Source organism: Mirounga leonina, unplaced genomic scaffold, assembly GCF_011800145.1.
Source record: "Mirounga leonina isolate KUSES-001 unplaced genomic scaffold, KU_Mleo_1.0 Mir_376, whole genome shotgun sequence".
NCBI classification, from domain to species: Eukaryota; Metazoa; Chordata; class Mammalia; order Carnivora; family Phocidae; genus Mirounga; species Mirounga leonina.
Genome location: NW_023270718.1, coordinates 3,620,819 through 3,646,731, shown reverse-complemented (window position 1 = coordinate 3,646,731; position 25,913 = coordinate 3,620,819). Strand labels below are relative to the sequence as shown.

Genomic DNA, 25,913 nt, shown 5'->3' with positions numbered 1-25,913 from the left:
ATGATTTCCTTTCTTCGTGCCTCAGTTCCCTCATCTGGAAAATGGGGACAAGAACAATAATAATGGGGACTAATGGTGCAGGGTTCTATGGAATGATATATATTTTTAGAATAATACCTAGCGCATAGTAAGAGCTCAATAGATGGAAGAGTTATACTTTCTAGATATTTCCAGCTTGCTTACTTTTATAGTTCATATTCTCTCTCTCTCTCCCCCTCCTCTCTCCCTCCCCTCCCCACTCACATGCACGCGCACACACGTACACGCACGCACGCACGCACCACAATGGCCGTCCTAGAACAGCCCCAGAAGGACAGAGAAATGCAGACTCCCTATACACCTGCTTTGCCACCTGAGTCTCGGTTCCTAAAACCCAAACCCGGGGGAGAAGAAATGGGGAATATCCCTTCCACTCGCTCTAGCCCCCACGTTCTTTAATTCCCTTTATCCAGTATGTGCCTGATCTGTGCCTGGCACTATGCTGGGGCCACTGTGGTGACCAAAATCTCCCTTGGCCCTGCTCTCGCCCGGCTCTCAGGGCAGTGGGGGACACATTGCAAACAGAGTGCAAGAGGTGGCGGTCAGCTTGGGACCTGTGAGTGGAAAGACTCTGTAGCAGGACACAGGTGGCAGGGAACTGGGGCAATGGGGCTGGTCTAAGCAAGGAGGGTGAAGGGAAATGGACAAGGGATGGTGCAGGACTCTGGGGCTGGCAGAGCTGAGAGCTAGTAATGCCCCCAGCCTGGGGGATGGGGCGGGGGGGGGCGGGAGGCAGTGACTTACAGAAGCTGGAAAGTATGGCCACATGGAGAGGGTCACCCCACAAAAGCTGTGGCTCTGGTATAGACATGCAAACTGACCCACACCCATGGGGTGGGGGCCGGGCCAGTGGGAGGTGTGGGGCGGTGAATGCCCTGACCTCACTCTAGGGCTCTACAGGAGTCCCTAGGACAGACAACCCTTGGATGCGTTCCATTAAGCCGCGCTGCGGTAAGCTGACTAATGGCCCCCCAGCAGGTCCCCTTGCTAATCCTCAGAACCTGTGGATATGTTCCTTTCTGTGGCCAGAGGGACGTCACCAATGTGATTAAGCTCGTCTTACGAGGGGACATTACACTAGATTATCTGCGTGGGCCCTAAGTGCAACCACAAGGGTCTTCAGAAAGGGGGAGGGGGTGAACGCAGCAGGACGTGTGACAGGGGAAGCAGAGGTTGGAGTTACCCGGGAAGGGCCACAAGCTGAGGAGCTCAGGCACTTCTGGAAACTGAAGAAGGCAAGGGACCGGCTTCTCCCCTAGAGCCCCTGGAATGAGCGGCCATCACCTTGATGTTGGATTTCTGGCCTCCTGAACTGTAGGGAAAGAAGTGTGTGTTGTTGGAAGCCCCTAAGCTGGTGGTAATGTGTTACAAGAGCAACAGGGAATGAATGCAGAGGCTTGCCGAAGCCTCCTAGTGCCAATTCCCATCTCTCCCTGGACCTCAGTAATGTGAGCACATAGTGGAAACTTCTCGTATTTCTGGCCACTAAATGCGCTATGCGTGGGGACGTTTCCAGCCTTGAAAGTTTGTATCCTCCAGAAAAGAGCCATGGAACTGACCTTCCCAGCCTTCTTTACAGTTAGGGCACAGTCGCGTGACTTAGATCCCCCCAAACAGACTCACCAGCAGGAGTCCTCAATTCCAAAGGAGCGCCTTGCAAAAGCAGGCACCGTAGGGGATCCGTGTAGCTGGTGAGGATGGTGTCACACCGGCACCCACTGACTTTGGGACGGCTCGCTGGTTGCAAGAAGGGGCACAGACACAGAGGTAGCATCAGTGTTTGGGGGGGGGGGGGCAGGCGAGGTTATGTCCCGGTCCCAGCAGCGGTGCAAACTGGGACATCCAAGACTCAGATCCGGATCGCCCATGGCTATGGAGGTGGCTTCCTTGTTGGGTCCATTCTGGCCGAGGTTTGGGGCTCTCTTTCTGGAACCTTAGCCTCATGCCTGGTTCTCCAGGCCACTCAGTGCTTCCGTGGGCCCCTCATACCTTTTTCCTTAAGTTCCATATAGTGAATTGTATTAACATTCGCTAAATTCTATTCGCCTTCCCTGTGGGAACATTGTGCATTCCCAGCCCTTTCAATTCAGTAGTGATTTGCCTCAGCTAAAGAAAGAGGGCAGAAGTGATGTGTGGCCCTTCTGGGTAGAAGCTTTCAACGCCAGTGCACGCTTTACCGTGTCTCGTCTTCTTTGGCCATGATGAGCTATAATGTACATAGTGACCACTCTTAACAGCCTGGGGTCCTAGGGTGAAGGTGTTATGCAGCCAACTTGCCATGGGCTTGTAGCTTGATCAAGAAATAAATCTGGGGTACCTGGCTGGCTCAATCAGTAGGGCATGTTGACTCTTGATTTGGGGGTCATGATTTGAGCTGTACGTTGGACATAGAGATTATGAATGAATGAATGAAAGGAAGGGAGAGAGAAAGAAAGAGAAAGAAATAAAAAGAAAGAAAGATCTTTATTTCATTCAACTGATATTTGGGGGATGTTTGTTACTGAGACATCACCCAGCCTAAGCTGACACATACACTCTGCTTCTGTGGAATCAGTCAGTCACCTTCTGCTGTGTGCAACCAAGGCCACAGACAGGTGCCGAGGGAATAGACTGCATGAGGATTCTCAAGCTGGAATCTACATGTACTGAGATCAGTGGACAGGTTTTGGGAAATTTCTGAGCTTGTGCGCAAACCGCACATGCAGGAGCATTTTCCCAGGAGAGGGCCTGTAACATCCACTGGACTTTCAGATCAGTTAAAGACTTAAAAGACTCAAATATGTTGGTCCTCAAGTAAGAGGACCTGGGTTCCAATCCCAGCTCTACCACTAACTAGCTGTGCCACCTTGAGCAGGTTACTTAACCTCTCTGGGCTTGTTTCTTCACCTGTAAAATAGAGATGATAATTGGTTAAAGAAGGAAGTACTTGTACTGGTAATATTTTTACTGATAGTAGTTAGATGTAGGTTTAGACGTGAATAACAGGGATCCAAACTAATAATGGCTTAAGTAAGGTAAGAGTTTATTTCTCTCTCTCGTGTGACAGTCCGCATCTGGTATGGCAAATCTACTTCACCGGGGCAATAAAAACTCAGGTTTCTTCTATCTTGTTGCTCCAGCATAGCCAGAGTATAGCCCTCCTCGTTTGAGCTCAGGATGGCTCACGTCCATGGCCTCATTCCAACCAGAAAGATGGGGCAGGAAGGAGAGGTCTGAGATCCACCGCGGCCTGTAAGGCTGTGACCCAAGAAGGCCACATATCACTTCCTTCCGCATCTCGGTGGCCAGACCTGACTCACATGGCCACGTCTTGCTGTGAGAGGCGCTGGGGGAAAAAATGTAGTTTTTATCCTGAGTCATGATGCTTAAAATCTCCAAGGATGTTTCAGGACAAGTGAGGTGAATGGATGTAGAGGGTCAATGAACAATCTCTTCTGCAGAAACGTTTGAGGGAGCGTGTGGAGTGGATGCTGAGAAACTCTAAGCAATCAGAATAGGGGTGCGGGGTGAAACTGACATCAACACCAGAGGGTCCTGGACCCTTTGCGTCACCTGCTCCAAGATCAAGGTCCCCAGCCAGACCTGGTCCCAACCCCCCAAACCTCCCCAAACTCAAAACCCACATTTCCTCAGCCTCATCTTCCCAAACCGCTCCCCAAGTCCTCAGCCTGTTTCCCCCAAATAAATCTGCTGCCTAAGACCCCGCCCCTCAACTGCCCCGGGTCCCACTCCTCACCCACACCTGTCCCTGACCCTCCAAGCTCCCCGTCCGGGATGTCTGTTGCTACGGAGCAAACCACCCCAAGACTTAGGGGCTGAAATGACAAGTTCATATCCTCTCCCACGGTTCCGTGGGTGGCTTGGTTCCCGTGGGCTCTGTGGGTTGACCTGGATCGTCTTTGCTTGGGGTCTGTCCCATGACTGCAGTCAGATGTCAGCTGAGGCTCCAGCGATCTGAAGGCTCAGCCAGGCTGGGGGTGCAGGTAAGGCACCATGTGGCTGATGGCTGGTGCTGGCTGGGGGCTGAAAGCCTAGTGGGGGCTCCGAGCCCCTGAATTTCCTGACAATTTCTTTGCCTCTTGTCTCTCCACTGCTCTCTCTCCCCCTCTCTCTGTTTCCAAAGTTCTCTTTTAAGCCTTGTCTTCTCCTCCTCTCTCTCCATCTCTGTCTCTCTGCTTTGCTTCCTTGATCTGTATCTTCACTCCCTGTTTACCTGTTTCCAAATGTCAGTCCCCTACCCCTCTGTGTGTGTGTGTCTTCATCAATTACCTATCGCAGAGGAACAAGCCACCTGAAATTTGGTGGCTTGAAACAACGCTGTATTATTTCTCACATTTCTGTGTGTTGACATTGATTCTTCGGGTCCATGTCGTGTTGGCTGAGGTCATCGTGTGGCTGCATTCATTTGGGAGCTCGGCGTGGCTGGAATGTGCAAGATGCTCTCCCTTGTGGATTGCAGTGGGCGCTGCCTGTGGGCTGGGCCGCTTTACTTCTCCATCTGGCCGCCCTCCTCCCCTAGTCGGTTAGACCAACTTCTCTACCAGGTTGCAAGGTGCCCTGGGTCACGTCTGCCACAAGCAATTCACAGGATTTCAGCGGGCAGGGAAGTAGAAGCCGCCTCTTGATGGGTGAAGCACGTGCCTAGAGGGAGGAGGGGACTTGTTGGCAGCCATTCGTGGTAGGCTGAATACTAGCCGCCCCCCCCCAAAGATAATCCATGTCCTCATCCCCAGGACCTGTTGAATGTTACCTTGTAGGACAGGGAAGGATTTTGCAGGTGGGATTAAATAAAGGGTCTTGAGATGGGCCAATCACTCTGGAGGACCCGGGTCAGCCCTAAATGCAGTCACAGGCATCCTGAAGAGGGAGAGGATACTACACACGCAGGAGGGGGCGCATGTGAGCACGGGGCAGAGAGATCTGACGACGCTGGCCCGTCAAGACTGGAGTCACGTGGCCACAAGCCCCCGGAAGCCAGAAGAGGCAAGGAACGGATTCTCCCCTCGAGCCTCCAGAGGGAGCGCAGCCCTGCTGACACCCTGATTTTGGCTCAGACGCTGACTTTGGAATGTTGACCTCCAGAACTGTGAGAGGATAAATCGGTGTTGTTTTCAGCCCCTGAGCTGGTGCTAATTTGTAACAGCAACTGCGCGGAGTTAAAGGTAATGAATCCTCTACCTTTAGAGCTAACTCATCACTGCCTCTTGTCTCTCAGTTTCTGGGTATCTCTACCTCTTGAACCCCTTTCTTTCTTTTAATTACGGGGGGGAGGGGCGGAGGGAGAGAGAGAGAGGGAATCCCAAGCAGGCTCCACACCCAGCGCAGAGCCCAACTCTGGGCTCGATCCCACGACCCCGAGATCAGGACCTGAGCTGAAATCAAGAGTCGGACACCCAGCCGACTGAGCCACGCAGGCGGCCCCTTGAACGTCTTTCTTTTTGATTGTGATAAAATACACATAACGTAAAATTCACCGTTTCAACCATTTTCAAGTGCACGGTTCAGTGCCATTTTAGTGCATCCACAATGCTGTGTAACCATCAGCACTATCTCGTTCCAGAACTTTTCCATCGCCCCAAAGGAGACCCCATACCCATTAGCAGTCACTCCCCACTTCCCCTCCCCCAGCCCTGGCAGCGACTAATCAGAGCCCTGTGTCTATGGATTTGCCTATTCTGGACATTTCATATACACGGAATCCTACAATATGTGGCCTGTTATGTCTGGCTTCTTTCACTTAGCCATCGTCCATCCATGTGGTAGCAGGTATCTGTACTTTATTCCTTTTTATAGATAAATAATAATCCAGTGCATGAATATACCCCACGTCTTGAACCCTTATGTTCTTTTTCATTTCTTTGCTGTGTCTTACATGCTCACAGCATCGTAGGCTTGGGAGGTATATTAGTGAGGCCTCTCCAGAGAAATGGAACCAATAGGATGGATAGATGGATCCACAGGTAGATTTATTTTAAAGAATTGGCTCATGTGACTGTGAGGGCTGGTGAATTCACAGTCTGCAGGGCAGGTCAGTAGGCTGGAGACCCAGGGAAGCGGTGATGTTGCTTCTTAAGCTGAAAGGCAGCCTGGAAGTAGATTTCCTGTCTTCTCATGGGACGTCGGTCTTTTTCTCTAAAGGCCTTCAACTGATTGGGCGAGGCCCACCCACTTTTTGGAGGATTATCTGCTTTACTTAGAGTCAACTGATTTAAATATTAATCTCATCTGAAAAACACCTTCACAAGTAACATCTAAGCTGGGCGCCACCATAGCCTAGCGACATGGACAGATAAGATTCACAGGGGATCTCTCCTCCCCTTGCCCACTCTCTGTGCCTATCCACTGAGTCCCTGCTTGGCCACCGTCTGAGGCTGGGCTCCACAGAAGCCAGCCCAAGGCAAGGATGGAAGGCAAGTGGCTTATTTGGGAGGTGATTCCAGGAGACACTGAAGGGAAGGAAAGCATTAAGGATGTGTTGATCAGCAGGTCACCCCCTGCGGGCAACAGAGTCTCAACCCCGCTGGGACCGCTCAGGGATGGTGCAGAATCCTCTTTGGGGTGCCCAACCTCAGGGTGAGGACATTGGGGTGTTTATCCACTAACTCTGGGCTGCTGATGAGGAGGCCTTCTTCCAGGGCTTGGCTCCTACCACTTCCTGCCTCAGCCAGAGTAGTGCATCCATTGGGGGGTGCAGGTGCCAATGTGGGAGCTGCTGTTGGGTCACAGGGACATAAGTGGGACACCCACAGCCCACACAGCCCTACCGTCTCCCTCGTCCAGTGGGAAAATGCATGGGCACCAAGAAGGGAGGCCCGGCTGTCCTTCCAGGGAACAAGGAAGGGCTGGCTCCTGGCCCCTCCTGGGCTTCCAGCTGTCCCCTTGAGGATTGAAGTCATGGAGACCTTCCCAGCACTCAAGGCTGGGGGAGAGAAGGGATGGGCTTCCCAGGTCTCAGTGTCTCTCCAGGCCCTGGCTCTCTTGCCCCCTCCCACCCTCTCATAGTTGGCCTCTCTGCTCCCCTGCCCTCTGCCTGCAATTTTCTCCCCAGGAGGTGGAGAGAAGGAAATGTCAAGGATGATGGATTGAAAGGGGCAGTTGGGGTCAGGAGAGGAGGGACCACAGGGCTGGAGGGGAAGAGGAACAGAAGAGAGGAGGGAGCGCGGAACAAAGCAGAGACAAAGACCAAAGGAGACAGAAAATTAGATGGGGAGAGGGGGCCCGGAGACTTGAAAATGTGGTGCCGAGGCAGATGGGAGAGAGAGGGAGAGATGGGGCAGAGATGGTTCCAGAAGGTCAAAGCGGTCCTCCAGTCCCTTAATGCGGTGCCAGGGAGCTGTGGACCAGAGAGCAGACAGAGCGCCCCCCCAACCCAGCAGGGCCAGGTGGGGGTGAGGGAGACGCGGGGAGATGCAGAGACAGGGGAGAGTGAGGATGAGAGACAGAGAGATCATCCAGACGAGAGACAGACAGGAAGGAAAAGATGGAGAGAGAGACACAAGAGACAGACAAATGGACAGACAGACACACTCAAGACAGGGAGGGAGGCGTGTGGTAAGAGAGGGAGGGAGAGGAGGAGGGGGGAGGAGGCGAGGAGGGAGAGGGAGGGGAAGTGGGGGGGAGCAGGGAGAGAGGTGGGGGGGGAGGGGGGAGGGAGGAGGGGAAGAGCAGAGTAGAGATGAGACCCAGAAAGCAGGCATTAAGGCATGGAGCGAGGCTGGCAGAGGAAAGCCGATTGGAAGAAAAAGGAGGGAAGGGACAGGAAGACAGGAGTGGGGCTGGGGGTGGGAGTCGTGGCCAGCGCCCCTCCCCCACCTGGGTCAGGCTGGTCCTCCCAGTGGCCTCTGCTGAGCCATGGCTAATGGTATGATTGCTTGGTGGGGCGGCAGGCGGCGGTGACAAATGAGCCGCCCGAGTTGCCGGCTCTGGTGATGGATGGGCCCAGGAGGCAGGCGGAGGGGGGGCGTGGGGAGGGGGGCTCCCCCCCACCAAGATAAATGTTTTCCTCTCCTGGAGCCAGGCAGGGGAGGCACTGGGGATTTGGGCGATGCATCTGTGAAGGGCCTGGGTGGGGTGGGGGGTGAGGGAGAGACACAGAAGGCGGAAACCCAGGGCCATGGGGTGGGGGGGCTCAGAAGGAGAGGAAAAGGGGGGGAACACAAAGACCAAGAGACAGCAGTCTCCAGAGACAGAGATGAGCTAGGGGGAGGGGGAGACAGGAGACCATCCAGAGAAAAGGAGACACAGAGACAGATGAAAAGATGGAGGGAGAGACAGGTGAGACAGACAGATGGACACACACCCAAGACAGAAACAGAGACACAGGGGACCCTCGTTTAGGGTCCCTTCATCCCCATCCCTGAGCAAAGATACAGATCCTTGTGGAGAGCCGAGGATGAGGAAGGAGGAAGAGAGATGGAGAGACAAACCCCAAGCTGTTGACAGAGGGGAAACTGAGGCAGAGAGCTTGTAGGACCATGACAGAAGAAAGCCCCCCCTCCCAGCAGCTCCTTGCTCACTCCATCCATTGAGAGCTGATGGTGGGGATGGCTGGGGGTCTCTGGGGAATCACAGCCACCTGGTGGGCAAAGCCCCAGAGAGGACTGAACTGAGGGAGAAGGTCCTCCCAGGCCACCGAGAGGTTGGTGGCCAAGTGGGGGGAACCTGTGTTGGGGGGACCTCCAGGTCCCCCAGGTCTACTCATGGATGACTTGATGGCGCAGAGCTAGAGGATGAGACCCCCTCCCGGGCTCGGGGCCCACCTGGGGGGTCTGTGTCCATGCTGAGCCGCACACACCCAGAGAGAAAGGCAGATGGCATACTCCCCAGTACCTGTGCCCAGGGGTCCAAACACCACCCTTAGAGATGCGACCCCACCAGAGTCAGCAAGTGTGGGCCCCCACCCCAGCCCCGCCTGCCGGGATCCAGGCCTGGACCCCACCTGCTCCCTCCCCTGGGACACAAGGGTCCAGAGGTCCAAGGACCACATAAGGGAGGCAGCTCGGCAGAGGAGGCCTGAGGTCGGAGAGAAAGATGGGAGACTGGGGTGCGCGTGCGGGCATGTGCGTGTGCGTGTGCGTGTGTGAGATACAGACAGACAGGCTGGGGGGGCGGGGCAGTGAGAAAATTGCAGACCTCCTCCCTTCCCCTCCCTCCATCAGTTTTCCAGACACTCCTATTTTCCCCTTGCCAACATCTCCCTCCTCTCTTTAATTAAAAAGATTTATGCCCAAGAGTCAGAGGCCCTCCTCCTTGTTTGGGGGGCTGGAGCGTCCTCTGAACTCAGAGCAATGGCAGAGATGACTCTTGTCTCTGTCTCTGTCTCCCTCTCCCCCCATCTGTAACTCAGCCTGTCCCCCCACTTTCCTGTCTCTTTCCAGCGCTGTTTTTGCCTGGTTCCCACTCACACCCCTTCACTGGCCTCACTGGGATGCCCCACCCCAGTGAAGACAGGGTCGCCTCTCTCCCTCTGCCCACGCACCCCCCACACTTCTTGTTTTCAGAGTGAGCTTGGGGAGGGGACCTCAGCATACCCCCCAAGATGTAAGGTGAGCCTGGGTGCCCACACCCCTGGCCCTCCCACCCTGAACCTCAGCTGAAGGGAGTGGACGTGGGGGGGGGGGGCGGGCAGACAGAAGAGCTTTGCATCTTTAATTAAAAAGTGATTTAAATTAATTTTCTGCTCCAAAACCCCTATCTGGGGGGCGGGGTGTGTGGCAGTGATTAAAGGCTCTCCGGGCCCCCTTCCCTTCCCTTCTGCCTTCCTTAAAGGGCCAGCGTCATCCGAGGGACAGTTGCTCCTGTCCCTCCGGAGAGCCTCAGGGGCAGTGCCCACTAACACAGGGGTCCCCAGGGTCCTGGCACTCTCCGCTTTAACCATTTTCCCTCCTCCTCCCCCTCAAGCCCATTGCCCATCCAGCCCATGGGGAGACAGAGGCTGAGAGAAGAGGGGCCGAGGGGCCGGGTTCTTGGAGGACACCCAGAGATGGCCAGGCTGGAGGGCTGGTGGTTGAGGCAGGGACGGAGAGACAGGGTCAGAGGTCCCGTGTGAGACAGAGAGAGTGAGGGCGTGGGAGAGAGTGACAGAGCCAGAGCCGGAGGTGGGAGGCTTCTGGGATGAAGCTGAGCCTGGGGCGGGGGAGGAGGGAACCTACCCAGGAGTGAGGGGCACCAGGGCCATCCCATCGTCCTGTCCTTGCCCTCCTCACGGCCCCCTGCTCACTAGCCCTCTCTCACCGGGAAGTCCTGCTGCTGTCCTGACCCCAGTCCCTCCTGCTTTAGCTCCAGCTGTCTCACCCCTGCCCTGGGTGGTTTTGTTTAGCTTCCACAAGATGGGAGGATGGAGAAGCAGATTGCCGTGGAGCAGAGCTGTTTATGAGGGCCATAAAAATATCCTTAGCAAGCCCAGCAGGGGTGGGCGTCCTGCCTCCGCCCCTCTCTCAGTGCCCCACCCCGCCTGGGTCTCTGTCCCTTTCTTTCTGGATCTCTGTCCCTCCCCCTCTGGATCTCTGCCCCTCGTCTCTGTCTCCCTCTTTCTGGATCTCTGTCCCTGCCCTCCTTCTGTCTGGATCTCTGTCTCGTTTCTCTTTGGCACAGTCTCTCAGGAGTGATGGTTGGGTAACTTTTGGGGGTCCAGTATCCCTTTATGACAATAGGACTAAATCAAGGGGCCATTTCCTGGGAAAGGAGCACACAGGCACCAAGCCCACCATTTGCAATTTCAGAGAGTTCACGGGCCTCCTGACACGCATTAGCATATCCCCTCAGGAATTTGAGGACACCAGAGGATAAAGACCCCCAATGTAGAAAAAGCCAGTGAGATGATGAATCCCAGGTGTCTCTCTCTCTCCTCCTACCTGCCCTCTCCTGCCCTCTCCCACCGTTGCCCTCCTGACCTCCTCACTGTTCCTCCAACACACCAGGGACATTCCTGCCCCAGGGCCTTTGCACCTGCTGTTCTGCTTCCGGTGATCTTCGCTCAGGTGTCCACATGGCTCCCTCCCTCGCTTTCTTCAGGTCTCTGCTCAGATGTCACCTCCTCTGAGGGCCTTCCCTGTCTAGCTTATATCAACTCCTCTGTCCTTGTTCTGCTTTGCTTCAGAGCACTTGTCGTCTCCAGGCATTATTTTATACTTACACACTTACTTACTGGTCTGCTCTCTCCCCAACCATCCCCAGTAGAACGTGAGTGCCAGGAGGCCAGGAAGTTTGTCTTTTCTCCCTGATATGTCTCCAGGACACCGCCCCGCACACAGTCAGAGCTCAATATTAACTTTTGTTGCAGAACCCTCCTACGTCTCATTGGAACACCAGTTGCAAAGGCTGTCTGGGTCCCAGATCCTCCAGGAACCAGATAAAAACCGCGGACCGGCTCCCAGACAGATATGCGAGCAGGTGGGTACATGATTTACCCTCAACCTTGCAGATTCCAGAAACTGCCCAAACTGAGGGCAGGGGAGACCCTTGTGAAAGGCAGGGGTCAAAACGGGGCAGAGGGACAGAGGGACACCTCCAGGCCTGCACACCTGTGCAACCCCCCATGCGCATGCACACACGGCCCTCCCACACACACCGTGCATGGGCTGACGCTCTGACGACTGAGGTCCGGATTCTGTGTGTACGAACTCAGGCAGACACACAGCCCCAGGAGTCACCATATGCAGAGACAGCTACAGCCCTGCAAACACACGCACATCCCCAGGCATTGCCCCAGACCAGACACACACACACACACACACACACAGATGGCTTCAGACACAGGCACATGAGCATCCTTGGCTCCCAGGGGAGGGAAGTTAGGGGGCCCAGAGCAAGAACAGAAACTAAAATATGGGGTTTGGTTACTTCCAGCCTTCAGTTCTCTCCTCTGTCTGCACGTTTGTCTCCTAGAGACAGACAGACAGACAGAGACAAAGAGAGAGAGAGACAAAGAGACAGAGAGACAAAGAGGGAAGGACATGGAGAGCAAGGGAGCGGGAGGCTCCGCGGCTGGGGAGCGGGGGCGGGCCGGGCGGACAGAGACCTGTGGCGGCCGGCGGGCGGGAGGCAGAGGAGGCCCGGGCCGGGTGCGGGGAGAGGGCGGCGCGGACAGGGGCAGCCGGGGTGGGGACCCGGGGAGACCCCGACACAAAGGCCGCCCCTAGGGCGGCGGCGGGGGGGAGGGGGGAGAAGGGAGGAGGGGAGAGGAGGGAGGGGCCGCCCGCCCCGCCCGCCCCGCCCGCGGCCCAGCCACCGGCGGACAGTGGGTTAAGCATCTCGATGTGGAACTTCCGGATGTGACCACAGAGAGAGGGAGAGACCGGGAGAGACCGGGAGAGACGGGGAGGCGGGGAGACACCAAGCCATCCAGCCGCCGGCAGCCGTCCGGCCCGCCGCCGCCGGGACCCCGCGCGGGGAGCCCCCGCCACCCCCGCCCGTGCCCCGCGCCCCCCGGCCCCACGCCCGCGCCCCCTCCCAGTCTCCCTCCACCCCCGGTCTCCCCAGTCTCCCGGTCCATCGTCCTCGGGCCGCCCCGATCCTCCCGGGACCCCGGGGGGGGGAGAAAGGACCGGGGGCCCGACCCCCCGCTCACCCCCGCCCCCGCCGGCATGAGCCCCTCGTCCTGACCCCCGCGGGGGGAGGGTGCCGGGGGTCCATGCACGCAACCTCCGCGCTGCCCGGCGCCAGCCACTGACGGCGGCGGGGGTGGGGGGGCCGGTCCCCCGGTCTCCTGCCCCACCCCCTGGCGTCCGCACCGCGGCCCGTCGGGGGCCGCTGCCCCGGGCTGCGCCCGCCCCGCCGGCCAGGCCCTGGAGGGACCCGGGAGCTGCCGCCGGCATCAGCCCATGGCCCGGAGGGTAGGTCTGAGGGCGGGCACCCCGTGCCCCAGCCCGGCCGCGCACCCCGTCCCTCCGTCGCCCGCCCCCCGCCCCACTCCGGCGCCCCGGCCCCCGTCAGCCCGTCCCGCCCTCTCCTCCATCTCTTTCTCTGCCTCCCCTCTCTGCCCCCGGTCTCCCCTGTCTCTGCTCCGGGTCTCCCCCTCTCTCCACCCCTGGGTCTCCTCCTCTCTCTATCCCCGGGTCTCCCCTGTCTCTGCTCCGGGTCTCCCCCTCCCTCCACCCCTGGGTCTCCTGCCCCATCTCAGGTCCTTTCTCCTACCCCCTCCTTCCTCTTCTGCCCTCCCCAGTCCTCCTCCCCGGTCTACTTTTGTTCCAAGTCCTCCTGAGGGTTAGGGGTGGGGACAGTACTGGGAGGGGAGGGAGGGTCTCACCAGGCTGGGCCGAGGGATTCTCTCTTCTATGGTCCTGGGGATGGGGAGATCAGAGTTCAGGCGAGGAGGTGAGTATGCACCTTTGGGGGTGCAGGGGTGTGGGAACATGGCAGGCTGTGAGGACCCCATTGCACATCCTCACAGGGAACAGTTGGATTCAACTTCGGGGCTCGGGAGAAGTTAGGAGAGGAGGAAGAGAAAGAGACCGAGAGAGGGACATACACACACAGAGCCATCGGCGCGCACCCGTCAGGGGCAGGGGCCAGCGACCCATGGCGGGAATGCCTGCATCCTTCTGTTTGAGTCTCGTGGCTTCTTTGAGCCTGTTTCCTCAAGCCCAAGGAGACGGTTTAGCCTGGGTGGTTTAAGGCCCCTCTGGCCTCCCCAGCGTGCCTGCTTTTGTGATGACAGTGGTTCGCTTTGGGGCTGATCACACAAGTGGGTTGTGCGGTTGTGCGGGGTTCCACTTGGGTTCAACAAGTGTTTATGGAATGTGTGCCAGGCGCTGTGCTACCTGCCTCATTCATTCATTCATTCATTCACACATGCGCTAAATGCCTCATTCATTCATTCAACGACTCATTCCTGCATTGCTGTGTCTGGTGTTTGGCTCTGTGTGTGTATGTGTGTATGGAGGGGTGGATTCACATGGTGAGTGGGGTGTGACAAGTTGTTAAATATGTACAGTCAGATGGACATATTTGACAACTGTGGGATGAAATTGAAGGGGGAGTGACAGTGTAGACTTACATTTATGCATAAATGATGCACTGCTTTTGTGGGAAGTGTCCATGAGTGAGCATCTCTCTCTCTCTCGCTCCTGTATCTTCTCTTCTCCATCCCTCTCTTTCCTACCCTCTGTCTCTCTCTTGTATCTTGCTCCTAGTCTCTATCTGAATCTCTCCATGGCTCTCTCCCCTCTCCCCCTCCCCTCCTCACTCTGGGAGGAGTTGGGAGTTACCATCAGCTGATCCTTGACCCCCACCTTGATCCTCAGACCTGAGACCTGGGTCAGTCTGTCTCCTCTGGACCCTTCTGCCCACACATCAAGAATCTCTGATGGAACATTTTTCACAGGCCAGGGGTATAAGAGAAGACCGTGGGACAGGGCTTTCAGACCCACCCAGAGAGCTCCATGGGACGTCTGCGGTCTAAAGGTGGCAGGGTTCAGACACGGGGAACGAAAGGGCTGGTTCTGGGGGGCAGGGAGGGGCATCTCCTGGATGCCAGGGTAGGGAGGTTTCCTGATGCCTCCCTGGGGCTCTCCCCCTCTTGCCTCCCCCCAGTATGATGAGCTGCCCCACTACCCAGGCATCGTGGACAGCACCGCAGCCCTGGCTGGCTTCTCGGAGGCAGTGCCCTCGACACCGAGAGCCCCCGGGCCCTATGGCCCCCACCGGCCTCCCCAGCCCCAGCCCCCGGGCTTGGACAGTGATGGCCTGAGGAGGGAGAAGGATGAGATCTACGGGTGAGTGGGGACAGGACTGAAGGTTCCATGGGGTCTTGGGATTTGGGCCCCTTTCTCTGTCTCTCTGACACGCTTGCTCTGTCTTCATCTCTCCATCTCTTCCCTTGGGTCTTCTGTCCCTCTCCCAGGTGCTCCATACTCCACATGTCCCCTGCTTTCCCTCATGAACCTTCTCTCCTGCTTCCCCCAGACACCCGCTCTTCCCACTGCTGGCCCTGGTCTTTGAGAAATGTGAATTGGCCACGTGCTCACCCCGGGATGGGGCCGGGGCTGGGCTGGGCACACCTCCAGGTGGTGATGTATGCTCCTCTGATTCCTTCAACGAGGACATCGCTGCCTTTGCCAAGCAGGTGGGCACCCCCATCTGCTGTGTGCCAGGACAGCCAGAGAGGAGGGGTGGGCTGAAGACAGGGCGCCCCCTCCCTGGTCTCTCTCTTCCTCCCAGGTCCGCTCTGAGAGGCCCCTCTTCTCCTCCAACCCGGAGCTGGACAATCTGGTGAGACCTGCGCCCTCCCCAGTGCTCCTTCCTCCGCAGGGGTCTCCTGTCCCACCCTCCATAGCCCCGGGGTTGGTTGTGGGAGTAGAGAAGAGATCACCTGACCCACTTGATCAAACAGTGATAATTGTGGCCCATTTGCAATGAGTATAGCCTAGAGTTTGAGAATGGGGACTGATGGCCTGAGTTCAAATCCAAGCTCTGCCACTCACTAGTTCTGTGAACCAGGACAAGTAGCTGAATCTCCCTGTGCCTCGGTTTCCTCATCTGTAGCTAGGAACAATTCCTATCTCATAGGGCTATTGTGAGGATATAATGAGCTAACAAGAGTCAAGCACTTAGAACAATGCCTGGCACAGAAGAGGGACTCAGTAGACGCTAGCTGTTCTATCAGCCAGGACAACAGAGCCCATGCCAAGATGAGTGCAGGGACAAAGCGCAAAGGAGAGAGGAGAGGGAGAGGGAAGGAGAAATACCCTGGCTTCTCCCTTATTTTTGTTTTCCAGCTCCCGCCAGGGCTTCCTATTGGCTGACCTTTTTGACAAAGGACTCTGGGAAATGTAGTTTACAGTCAGAGGGTGGGAAATGGAGCAAGGGGCAAGCAGGCAAAGGATGGAGTATTTTTATTATAGCAGACCTTCATTCACTCCTCTTGCGATGGATCCTTTCCTGTCTCTTCCACCTCTTGCTTCTCTTTCTCTGTCTCTGACTCTCTGACATTCCATCTTCCCTTAATTCTGGGTCTCTGTGTCTGTTCCCTGTTGCTCTCTGCCCCTGTGGTTCTGTCCCTCTCTGCCTGTCCTCTGTCTTTGCCATTCTATCTCACTCTTTCTGTTCCTCTCTCTCCTTTTTTCTCCTTTCTCTTCCTCCTCCTCCTCTTGTCCTTCTCCCTCTTTCTCCCTCTTTCCCTCTCTTTCCCTCCCTCCTCCTCTCCCTCCATCCCTCCCTCTCTCCCCTGCTCTGTCTCTTCCTGTCTTCATTTTCAGATGATACAGGCCATTCAGGTGCTCCGCTTCCACCTGCTGGAGCTGGAGAAGGTGAGTGCTTCTCACTTCCCCTCACACCCTTGCTTGCCCTCCACCCCTCCCCTTCTCCCCACTTCCACCCCTCCTTCAGGCCCTCTGCCCACTGGAGTTGGAGCAGAATGCTGCCCCCATCCCTGTACACCCCAGCCCTGGCCCCCGGGTGGCCCCCCCAGTACCCCGGTGCCCCCTCAGGTCCACGACCTGTGCGACAACTTCTGTCACCGCTACATCACCTGCCTCAAGGGAAAGATGCCCATCGACCTGGTCATCGAGGATCGGGATGGCGGCTGCAGGGAGGACCTCGAGGACTACCCGGCCTCCTGCCCCAGCCTCCCGGATCAGGTGGGCCGGGGAAGGGGCACCAGGCATCACCCCGCAACCAAATCCGCGAGCAGACACGGCCGGGCTGCAGCGGGAGGGCGCGCACACACACCCCGCAGCCTCAGCCAGACACGCCTGACCACTGGGCATGCGCCAACGACGCAACAGTTGCGCAGACCGGGACTCAGCTGGATGGCAGCGCATGCGCACACACGCACACACGTAGGCGCAGCCGCACGCACAGAGCCTCAGACACAGCCACGCACGCTCAGTTACAGCCGCTCGCCCTCGCAGCTGGATGAGAGCGAATACCCCCTACTCAAGCACACACATCCCAGCCGCAGAGCAGCGTCCTGCGTCGCACAGCCTGACCGAGACCCGCACTTCTAGAGCACGCCCAGCCACACAACAGTCACACCGGTGGAGACGGAGCCAAACGGCTCAGATCCTGCCGCACAGACTTGGACAGCGCCGCACTTAGACCCAGAGCTGCACGAGCACAGGGCCTGTGCTCACTCAGACGTGAGCCACCCTCACCGCGTGACAGCCCCTGGCCCCAGGTGCAGATGGACTCGTTTTGTTGGCAGCCCCATAACAGCCGCGCGGAGCCTGACCCGGGCCACCCCTGCCCCAGATACAGGCACATGGCCGTACCCCGACACAGACTCGGGTCGGCTGCGCACAGCAGTCGCAGACGGGCCTCGGGGACCCTTGGCCCCACAGCGCACAATCTGCACATGTGCAGCAAGAGCCCCGCTCAGAGGCGTCGCCGTATTCCGCATTTTCAGGCAGCCTCCGATACACACCATGGCAATCCTCCAGCCCAGTGTAGACACAAAGCCACCGGCGTGGTAACCACACACACCGTCTCACAAAGAAGACAACCCAGCCCTGGAACACCAGACACAGACTTAGAACACTGTGGCCTCGTGATGGTCACATACAGCCACCTGGCCATCTCAGAGAGAGACACAGGCATGGGCACACCACTGACACTTGCCACACAATAATCCCAAGACAGCTTCGGGCACACTGCTGTGGACGCTCACCCACAGCGTCCCATCAGAGCCAGCGCTAGAAGAGCCGGAGGCGACCCTTGCAGCCAAGCTCAAAAGCCTTCGGACTGATGGTTCCGCAGTTCGCTCGCCCGTCCATCATGCAATCAAACACACAATTCCACACAGACATACCACACCTGGAGAAACCTTCTCAGCTGTGGCATCTCCAGCCCGGCCCCTGCAGGATAGATGATGCACCCGCAATGGGCCATGTTGGGGGGGGGGTGGGGAGGGCTGCTTACAAAGCAACAGGCAGGGTTGAGGGTAATCAATAGGGCAGGTGGGGCACCCTGGGGTTCAACAAGAGCTGAACCCACCCAGTCTGCCTCCCAACAATTGAGCTGAACCTGAAACTGAATGACAAAGGGCGTTGATGAAGTGTGTACAGGTAGGTCAGCCTCCAGGACACGGAACTGGGGCCGAGGGCAGATCCAATGCATTGTCCAGTTCTTCAAAGTGTGTCGGAGTCTGCATAAAGAAAGCACAGCCTGAACTCCCCCGATCTGCAATTCAGAGACACCTCCCTCCCTGTCGCTGAAAACTGAAAGTTGTTTTTTATCCCCCGTAAGTTTAGTGCAAACTCATTTGGCAGCAAAGTCTGACCTGAACTAATGAGAGGCTATTTATAGACTTTATTTATTCCACTTAGTTAAATATTCATCCATCTTGCTGCAGAAATGTTAATGAGTTTGATGAGGAGGTTAAGCCCCAGACCCTGCTGGGGGTGTTATGAAATACACAGTGTGTGCACGAATTTACTGTCTACACATGCGAAGAGTTCTAGGGGCGCCCGGCTGGCTCAGGCGGTAGAGCATGCAACTCTTGATCTTGGGGTCGTGAGTTGGAGATTACTTTAAAAAATAAATTTAAAAAAAATGTGGAAAGTTCTGAATTCTGAAACACTGCTGGTCCCCAAGGATTTCAGATAAGCTGTCATGGATCTGTATAAGCTCATTTTTATGGGGCGATTGCTATGTGTCTTTATGTGAATGAACTCACTGAGTCCTTTCCACGCTCTGTGAGGTAGGGAGAGTTGTCCTGTTTTCCAGTTGAGGAAACGAAGGCACAGAGAATTGAAGCAACTTGCCCAAGGTCACACAGCCAGGAAAGAGGCAGGGACAGGCTTTACACTCAGGTGTCCCAGAGCCCATGGTCTCCGCCACTACGCTATAGAGCACCCAAGCCTTGGCACTGACCTCTAGCTCTTGTTTTCCAGAATAATACATGGATTAGAGACCATGAGGACAGCGGGTCTGTACATTTGGGGACCCCGGGTCCATCCAGTGGGGGCCTAGCCTCCCAGAGTGGGGACAACTCCAGTGACCAAGGTAAGACGCCTGGGAGGTGGAGGGAAAATGTGGGAGTTGGTCTGAGAATTGAAGTTAGACAGCAAGTAGGACTTCCAGAGGCGCAAGGATGACAGAGGTGTGGAGCAGTCTCTTGGGTGAGGGTTCTGGGTCCCTCTGGTCCCCCCGCTCACTGCCCACAAGCACAGCATGCCTGTCCTCCCTCAGGAGACGGACTAGACACAAGCGTGGCCTCTCCCAGTTCCGGGGGAGAGGACGAGGAGCTGGACCAGGAGCGACGGCGGAATAAGAAGAGGGGGATCTTCCCCAAGGTGGCTACCAATATCATGAGAGCCTGGCTGTTCCAGCACCTCTCGGTGAGAGCCCTGGAGCCCGGGTGCAGGGTAGGCATAGAGAGAGAAGGAGAAGGATGGTCACACAGAGACTGAGGCCGTGAGAGAGACCCAGTGATGGGAGACTGAGGCATGGGGGAGATACTGAGGGCGAATCTCAAGGGGAGGCGGTTAACAAGAGCAAGCATCCATGAGCGCTAGCTGCGTGCCAGGTGCTGCTAGGGCTCTGAACTCACTCAGTCCTGCCCCCAACCCACCACCCATTCACATCCCGCCCCCTCCACAATCATCACCAAACAGAGCCTATGAGGATGGGGCTGTGAGGAGCTCCATTTTGCAGGTGAGGAGCCCAGAGGTCTCCTAGCCAGAAGTGTGTTCAGATGCAGGCAGTTTGGCCTTATCCAGTGCAGCATGCTGCCTCGTGGAGGGAGCCGGGAAAATACAGGAAGAGAGTCAGGGAGAGACTGAGTCACAGAGGGACAGAGACCGGGACAGAGAGAGACATGCACCAGGACCCTGACAGAGACTCAGACAGGGCCCCATGCTGGGCTTTGCCTCCTTTCTGGTGTTGGAGACCCCACCCCGAGCTTCGGTCTCCCTAATGAGAGCTGGCCAATTAGCCTCTAATGGCTGGAAGAGGCAGGGGCGCCCACAGGCATAATTGCCCGAAGCTTGGCTCCGCTTCCCTCCACTGGGCTCTGGGGGAGCCTAGAGCAGCTCCGAAGAGCTGGCTCTCCCGGCCCTGCCCCAGCCTGGGCTCACCATCCTCATGGGGCCAGGCCTTGGGGACCAGATGGCTGCTGGGCAGGCAGGGTGACTCTTGCTGGTGGCCACAGCACCCATACCCCTCGGAGGAGCAGAAGAAACAGCTGGCGCAGGACACAGGGCTCACCATCTTGCAAGTCAACAACTGGTGAGTGGCCCAGGAGGTTTGTGCGGGTCCGTGGGCCAGCCCGGGGTGGGAGGCCGGGCGCTGTCCGCGGTGCTGAAGGAGGCCCCGCAGCCCCTGGGAGCCTCTCCTCTCCCCTCCCCATCCCCGTCCTCTCTTTCCAGCTGTCTCCGTGTGTTCATTTCTGCCTCTCTCCTACTCCCTCTTTACACCCTGCTCGGTTTCCATAACCCCCTCCCAGGTTCATTAACGCCCGGAGACGCATCGTGCAACCAATGATCGATCAATCCAACCGCACAGGTACGGGGAGAAGGTGGGGAGAGAGGGCCTAATGTTCCCTGGGGAGTATCAAAGCTGGGACCCGCATATCCTGGGGCTCAGCCTGCACCCCTCGACCTCCCTCCCAGGTCAGAGTGCAGTCTTCAGCCCAGAGGGCCAGCCAATGGGGGGCTACTCGGAAGCTCAGCAGCACATGACTGTCAGACCTCCAGGTAAGTCCCCGCCCCTTAACTAAGCCATGCCCCCAACACACCAGGCCCCTCCTCTTAATGGAGATGTCCCACCTTCTGGGATTAAGTTTATGAATAATGCAGTACTTCATTTGCATAACAGCGGAGCGGGAGAGGCAATTGCAGATTTCCTGGTGCTTCTTTCCAGGCCCTGCCCATCCATTGGAAGGTTCTACTTTTCCTTAAAGGAGTAGTACCTTTTTTTTTTTTAAGATTTTATTTACTTATTTATTTTATTTGAGAGAGAACGCAACACACACACACACACACACACACACACGAGCTGGGTGGAGGTGGGGTAGGGGTGGAGCAGCAGAGGGAGAGGGACAAACAGACCCTGTGCTGAGCGTAGAGCACAACGCGGGGCTCAGTCTCAGGACCCTGAGATCAGGACCTGAGCTGAAACCGAGAATCAGAGGCTCAACCGACTGAGCCACCCGGGCATCCCAGGACTAGTACTTTCTTAAATGATGACTCAGTCTGTCCTGATAGAGGGATCCCCTGGGGAAGGAGCAGGTGGGAGAGATTTAGGGGCATATGGGGATGTCTGGTGAAGACTCACAATCTTCCTCTTTTGTCTTCCAGGGTCGATGGGAATGAGTTTGAACTTAGAAGGAGAGTGGCATTATCTATAGATTCAGGACAAGTGTGAGTGTCCAATGTCTAGGGGTTCTGGGTTGGGGTTGTATGGCTCTCAAACCTTGGTAAGACCTCCAGGTTCCAATATTGGGCTCACCCAGAGCAGGGTCAGCATGGGTCCCTGAACTGAGGGTTCTCCAAGGCTTACTGGGGAGATGATTCATCCATCCATCCATCTGCTCATTTGTCTGTCTATATATTTATCCATCCATCAGTCATCAACCTACCTACTATCCATCCAGACAAATGTCCACTCCCTATCCATTCATCTATCCACCCACCTACCCACTCATCCATCCACCTCCACCCTGATCCACCCACCCACACATCCACCCACTTATCCACGCATTCACTCACCTACCTACCTACCCATGATCCATTCATGCATGCATTTACTACCTGTCATCTATCAGAAAATACATCAGCCCACTCATATGTCCACCTCCATACATTCACCCACCCACCTACAAACCCATTCATCCACACACCTACCCATTCATACATCTCCAGCATATTGAGCAGCCTCACATAGGGTCCTGCTCTTGAGAAGATTTGGGCTTTTGAGGAAGTGGACATCAGGAAAGAATGACAGAGCAACAGCTGAAACAATAAAACACAGCTTGCTCAGGGGAGAGAGACATCACCTATCTCTGAGATATCAGGAAAGACTTCATAGAGGAAGTGACTTCGGGGTAGGACACTGAAGGATGAATAGGAATTCACTGGGTAGAAGTGGGGGGCAAAGGAGTAGGGTACATTCTTTTACTCTCCCATGTCTTAAGGCTTTAGAGCATCTTCTCACTTAGTCTTAATAAAAACCCCAAGAGGGAGAAAATATTATTTTCATGTTACAGTTGAGAAAATTGATGCTCAGAAAGAAGAGTTCACTTGTGCAGGTTCACTCAGCTCAGAAAAGCAGAAGGAATAGCATGTGCAAAGACCCAGGGTTGAGAGGCTGCCTGGAAATTCTACAACACAAATCAGATCTTGACTCTCTCTGGATTAAAACTCTTCTGTGCCTTCCTAGTGCCCTCTAGATGCAGTCCAGACTCTTTAGTTTAGCACCTCTTCATTCCTTCATTCATTTAATGCACATTCCCTGAGCACTTCTGTGCCTGGCCCTGGCCTGGCTGGTACTTGGGACATAGCAGTGACCATGACAGCCCAGCCTTGCCCTCACGGGGCCCACTGTCCAGCAGGGGAGACAGACCTGTCTTCAGACAGTGATGACCCAAAGTGAGCAGGGCTGGGATGAGGGAACCCAGGAACTGGAGGAGCCCAGAGGGGGCATCAGACCCAGGCTGGGGGCATTCAGGGAAGACTTCCTGGAAGAGGGAACTTGGGAGCTGAGACCAGGAGAATGGAAGGAGTGAGGCAGGAAAGGAGGGAAATAGCATATGCAAAGGCCCAGTGCACTTAGCAGACTCATGGCTATGAGACAGCAGCCCGCCCCCATCACCACTGCCTACACACCAATGAGGGGGAGGGAGGACTGGGCTGGGCTGGCGCCAGCAGGATGGGTGAGTGAGTAATGAACTTGGGGCCAACAGAAAGGCTGGGAGATGGGAGTGGAGACCTAGGAGGGCTTAGGCATGGAGCCTGGGAAGGAGAGATGGACATGTTTGTCCGGAGCCTGGCAGGTCGGTGGGGGTCTCAGCTCTGGCCTGACCAACCGAGGACAGGTGTGGCCTGGTCTGAGTGTCAGAGGACCTCATCTCTCTCTCTGCCACCTCTGTTTCTATTCTGCTTCCCTCCCTCCCTCTGCATTCCTCTCACTATGGGGCTGATGTGGGGCCAGACCCCTCTCCACTTCCTGACGTGGCCTCTCGTCCCCTCTCCACAGACTCCAGCCTCTGGACTGTGACCACCAGGCTCACACCTGGTTCTGGTCCCCACCTGGCCCCCTGACTTCAGGACCCCACCTCCTAAGGCCCCCAATGCAATGCCTACCTCCCTGGGGCCCCACTGGGACATGGGGGCGTGAGCGCCCGCTCGAGGGTCTCTCAAGGACAAAGACAAGGCCCCCATACCCTGTGCCCCGCTTCTGCCCTCACCTCTGCCTGGAACCCAAGCTGAGATCCCGGGCCTGGGTCTTCAGAAGATGGTGGCTGGGGGTCCCCCGCCTCCAGGCCAGAGAAGGGACTGGCGGTGGGCTGGGGAGGTCAGGGAAGGAGGGTCAGCCGGATCCGACATTTGGAAGAGGTCCCCTTGTCCTCCCAGCCCACTCCCCACCCCTTCTCTCCCCTACCTCCCTTCATGGAAGTCTTCTACCCTTTTTTTTTAATGATAAAGTCTTAAAAACAAAAAGGCACCAATCTGAGTTCTTGTGTCTCTTTCGAGATTCAAATTCTCATCAATTTGAAGCTCATGAATCACCAATTATAATAATAATTGATACTCTTTTTTTTTTTTTAAAGATTTCACTTATTTATTTGTCAGAGAGAGAGAGAAACAGAGAGCAAGAGCACAAGCAGGGGAAATGGGCAGAGGGAGAAGCAGACTTCCCGCTGAGCAGGGAGCCTGATGCGGGATTCGAACTCAGGACCCAGGGATCATGACCTGAGCTGAAGGCGGCCGCTTTACCGACTGAGCCACCCAGCCGTCCCAATCATTGGTACTCTTAATCCTCACTGTCCTCAGGCACTCTTTATCAATTAGCTATTGCTGTGTAACAAGCCACTCCAAAGCTCTGTGGTTCAAATGCCAACTATTTTTTAGCTCATTATTCTATGGGCTAAAATACTAGGGCTAATAATTCTACGGGCTAAAATTCTATGGGCTAATCTACTAGGCTCTGCTGGGCAGTTCTTGTAACTTCAACAGGGTTCTGCTGTGTATCTGTGGCCTCTTGAGGCCCCAGCTCAGGTCTGACCTGGTTATCTCAGCTGCATTATCTTGGCCACAAATCTCAAGGCCAGCCCAGATTCAAGGGAGGAGACATAGACTCCACCCCTTACAGGCTGGGGATGGGGGGCTGCAAACTCACAGCACAAGAGATGGGGACACGGGGAGGGATGAAGAAAAATGGCCACTTTTGCATTAATCTCCCACACTGCGGCTCGCAGTCCCAAGGGACACAAACACAGTTACCCAGGGCTGTCCTTGGAAACATTCATGTGTGGCCAACAGACCAGCAGACTGCCCAGCAGAGAGGTCATGAACCCAGACTCCAGCCCAACATGCCCGGGGTTCAAATCCCCGCTTTGCTCCCTACCAGCTCCGTGATCCTCACTTGGACTGAGCAGACCCGCGCTTGGACGCATGAGACCCTCAGAGCCCACCTCCAAACACCACTCACTGACCTACTCATCTTCGTTTTTTTTAAGATTTTATTATAGAGAGAAAGAGAGCATGCGCGTGAGGGTGGGGTTAGGGGAGGGGCAGGGGCGGGGCAGAGGGAGAGGGAGAGGCATAAGCAGACTGCACCCACTCTGGGTGCTGGATCCGACGACCCTGAGATCCTGACCTGAGCCAAATCAAGAGTCTGAGGCTCCACCGACCGCGCCACCTAGGCACCCCTCACATACACACCTTCTAAGATACAGCAGCCTCTGGACCCTCATAATGCAAACACGGAAACTGAGGCCCTGTTAGGCCTGTGACCCACAGAGGCCTTTACCCTCCCCAACGAAGTGCACGTGGATCTAACCTCCCTCGTGGGAGCCTCAGCTGCTGCCAACTCCAGGGTCTGCCGATTCGGCTGTTTTGTTCCCAAGACGCCGTGGAGCTCAGTGCAAACTGTAAGTTGCTTGGATTTGGACCCTTGTTTGTGGCAAATAGCTCAGTCTTCCTTCTGCGCCTCCGTCCTGGCGGCTCCCTTTGCCCTGGATCACCTTCCCCAGCTCAGAATCCCCTCGGCAAAGATGCAGGAGCAGCCCAATCAAAGCACCCCTCTTCTGTCTGCCGCTCCTTTATTGCCCCATCCCTTTTCCTCCTAACGTCCCCTCCCTGGAATTCTCTCTGTCACTAATTCGCCTGTTTCCGTATTGGCTTGAACCTCAGCCCTGCCAGCACGCGGCGCGCAGCAGGTGCGCAGGGGACAACTGGTGGAGGGCAGAGGAAACGGGGCAGCTGAGCCTCATTCACTCAGGCCACAGGTGTCTCCAGGGTTCGCACTCTGCTCTCCGGGCTCATCCGTGAGCAAGGCGAAGACCCCTGTCCTCGGGAGCTGGCGTCCTAGTGTGGGGGACCTCCACAAAGGGCTGAGCAAACGAGCACATGGTTTATACTGCGAGGTGACAGGAGGTTGTAAATAATAGAGCGGCGTGGGGGTGGGAGTTACCTGCTGCGTTCTAGGAGCTCCGTACCTACCCACCTGGTACGCCCTTACCACTAAGGAAGTGCGATGGCTGTCCCCATTTCCCAGATGAGGAAACCGAGGGCCAGAGAGGTGAACTTGAGCCCACCCAGGGCCACACAGCTGGAGAGTTTGGATCTCCATTCAAACCGGCAGCCTGGCACCTCTGAAGCCCGCGTGCTAAGCACTCCGCCCGCGCGCCCTTTTATTTAAAAAAATAGAATTCTAAGAGTCTGATTTTGAAAGGGCCTAACATGAACTATTATTCTCTGTGTTAGCTATGATTT

The 25,913-nt window shown here is 56.1% G+C and overlaps 1 protein-coding gene across 4 annotated transcripts; it reads left to right on the top strand.

The window, feature by feature from the left end:
- The first annotated feature begins 12,649 nt into the window (after positions 1 to 12,649).
- MEIS3 (Meis homeobox 3) lies at positions 12,650 to 23,608 on the top strand. Of its 4 annotated transcripts, none has more exons than XM_034986871.1 (13): positions 12,650 to 12,872; positions 14,572 to 14,753; positions 14,944 to 15,103; positions 15,199 to 15,249; positions 16,236 to 16,286; positions 16,518 to 16,616; positions 18,870 to 18,981; positions 19,168 to 19,316; positions 20,129 to 20,205; positions 20,423 to 20,481; positions 20,589 to 20,672; positions 21,276 to 21,338; positions 23,173 to 23,608. In XM_034986871.1, the coding sequence occupies exons 1-12, from the start codon at positions 12,861 to 12,863 to the stop codon at positions 21,323 to 21,325; spliced, it is 1,086 nt and encodes a 361-aa protein (XP_034842762.1). In that variant the 5' UTR covers positions 12,650 to 12,860; the 3' UTR covers positions 21,326 to 21,338; positions 23,173 to 23,608. The 4 variants fall into 4 exon arrangements, with proteins under 4 accessions (XP_034842762.1, XP_034842760.1, XP_034842761.1 ...); XM_034986869.1 differs by having other exon boundaries at positions 16,467 to 16,616; XM_034986870.1 differs by lacking the exon at positions 12,650 to 12,872 and having other exon boundaries at positions 14,295 to 14,753.
- Positions 23,609 to 25,913: the final 2,305 nt, after the last annotated feature.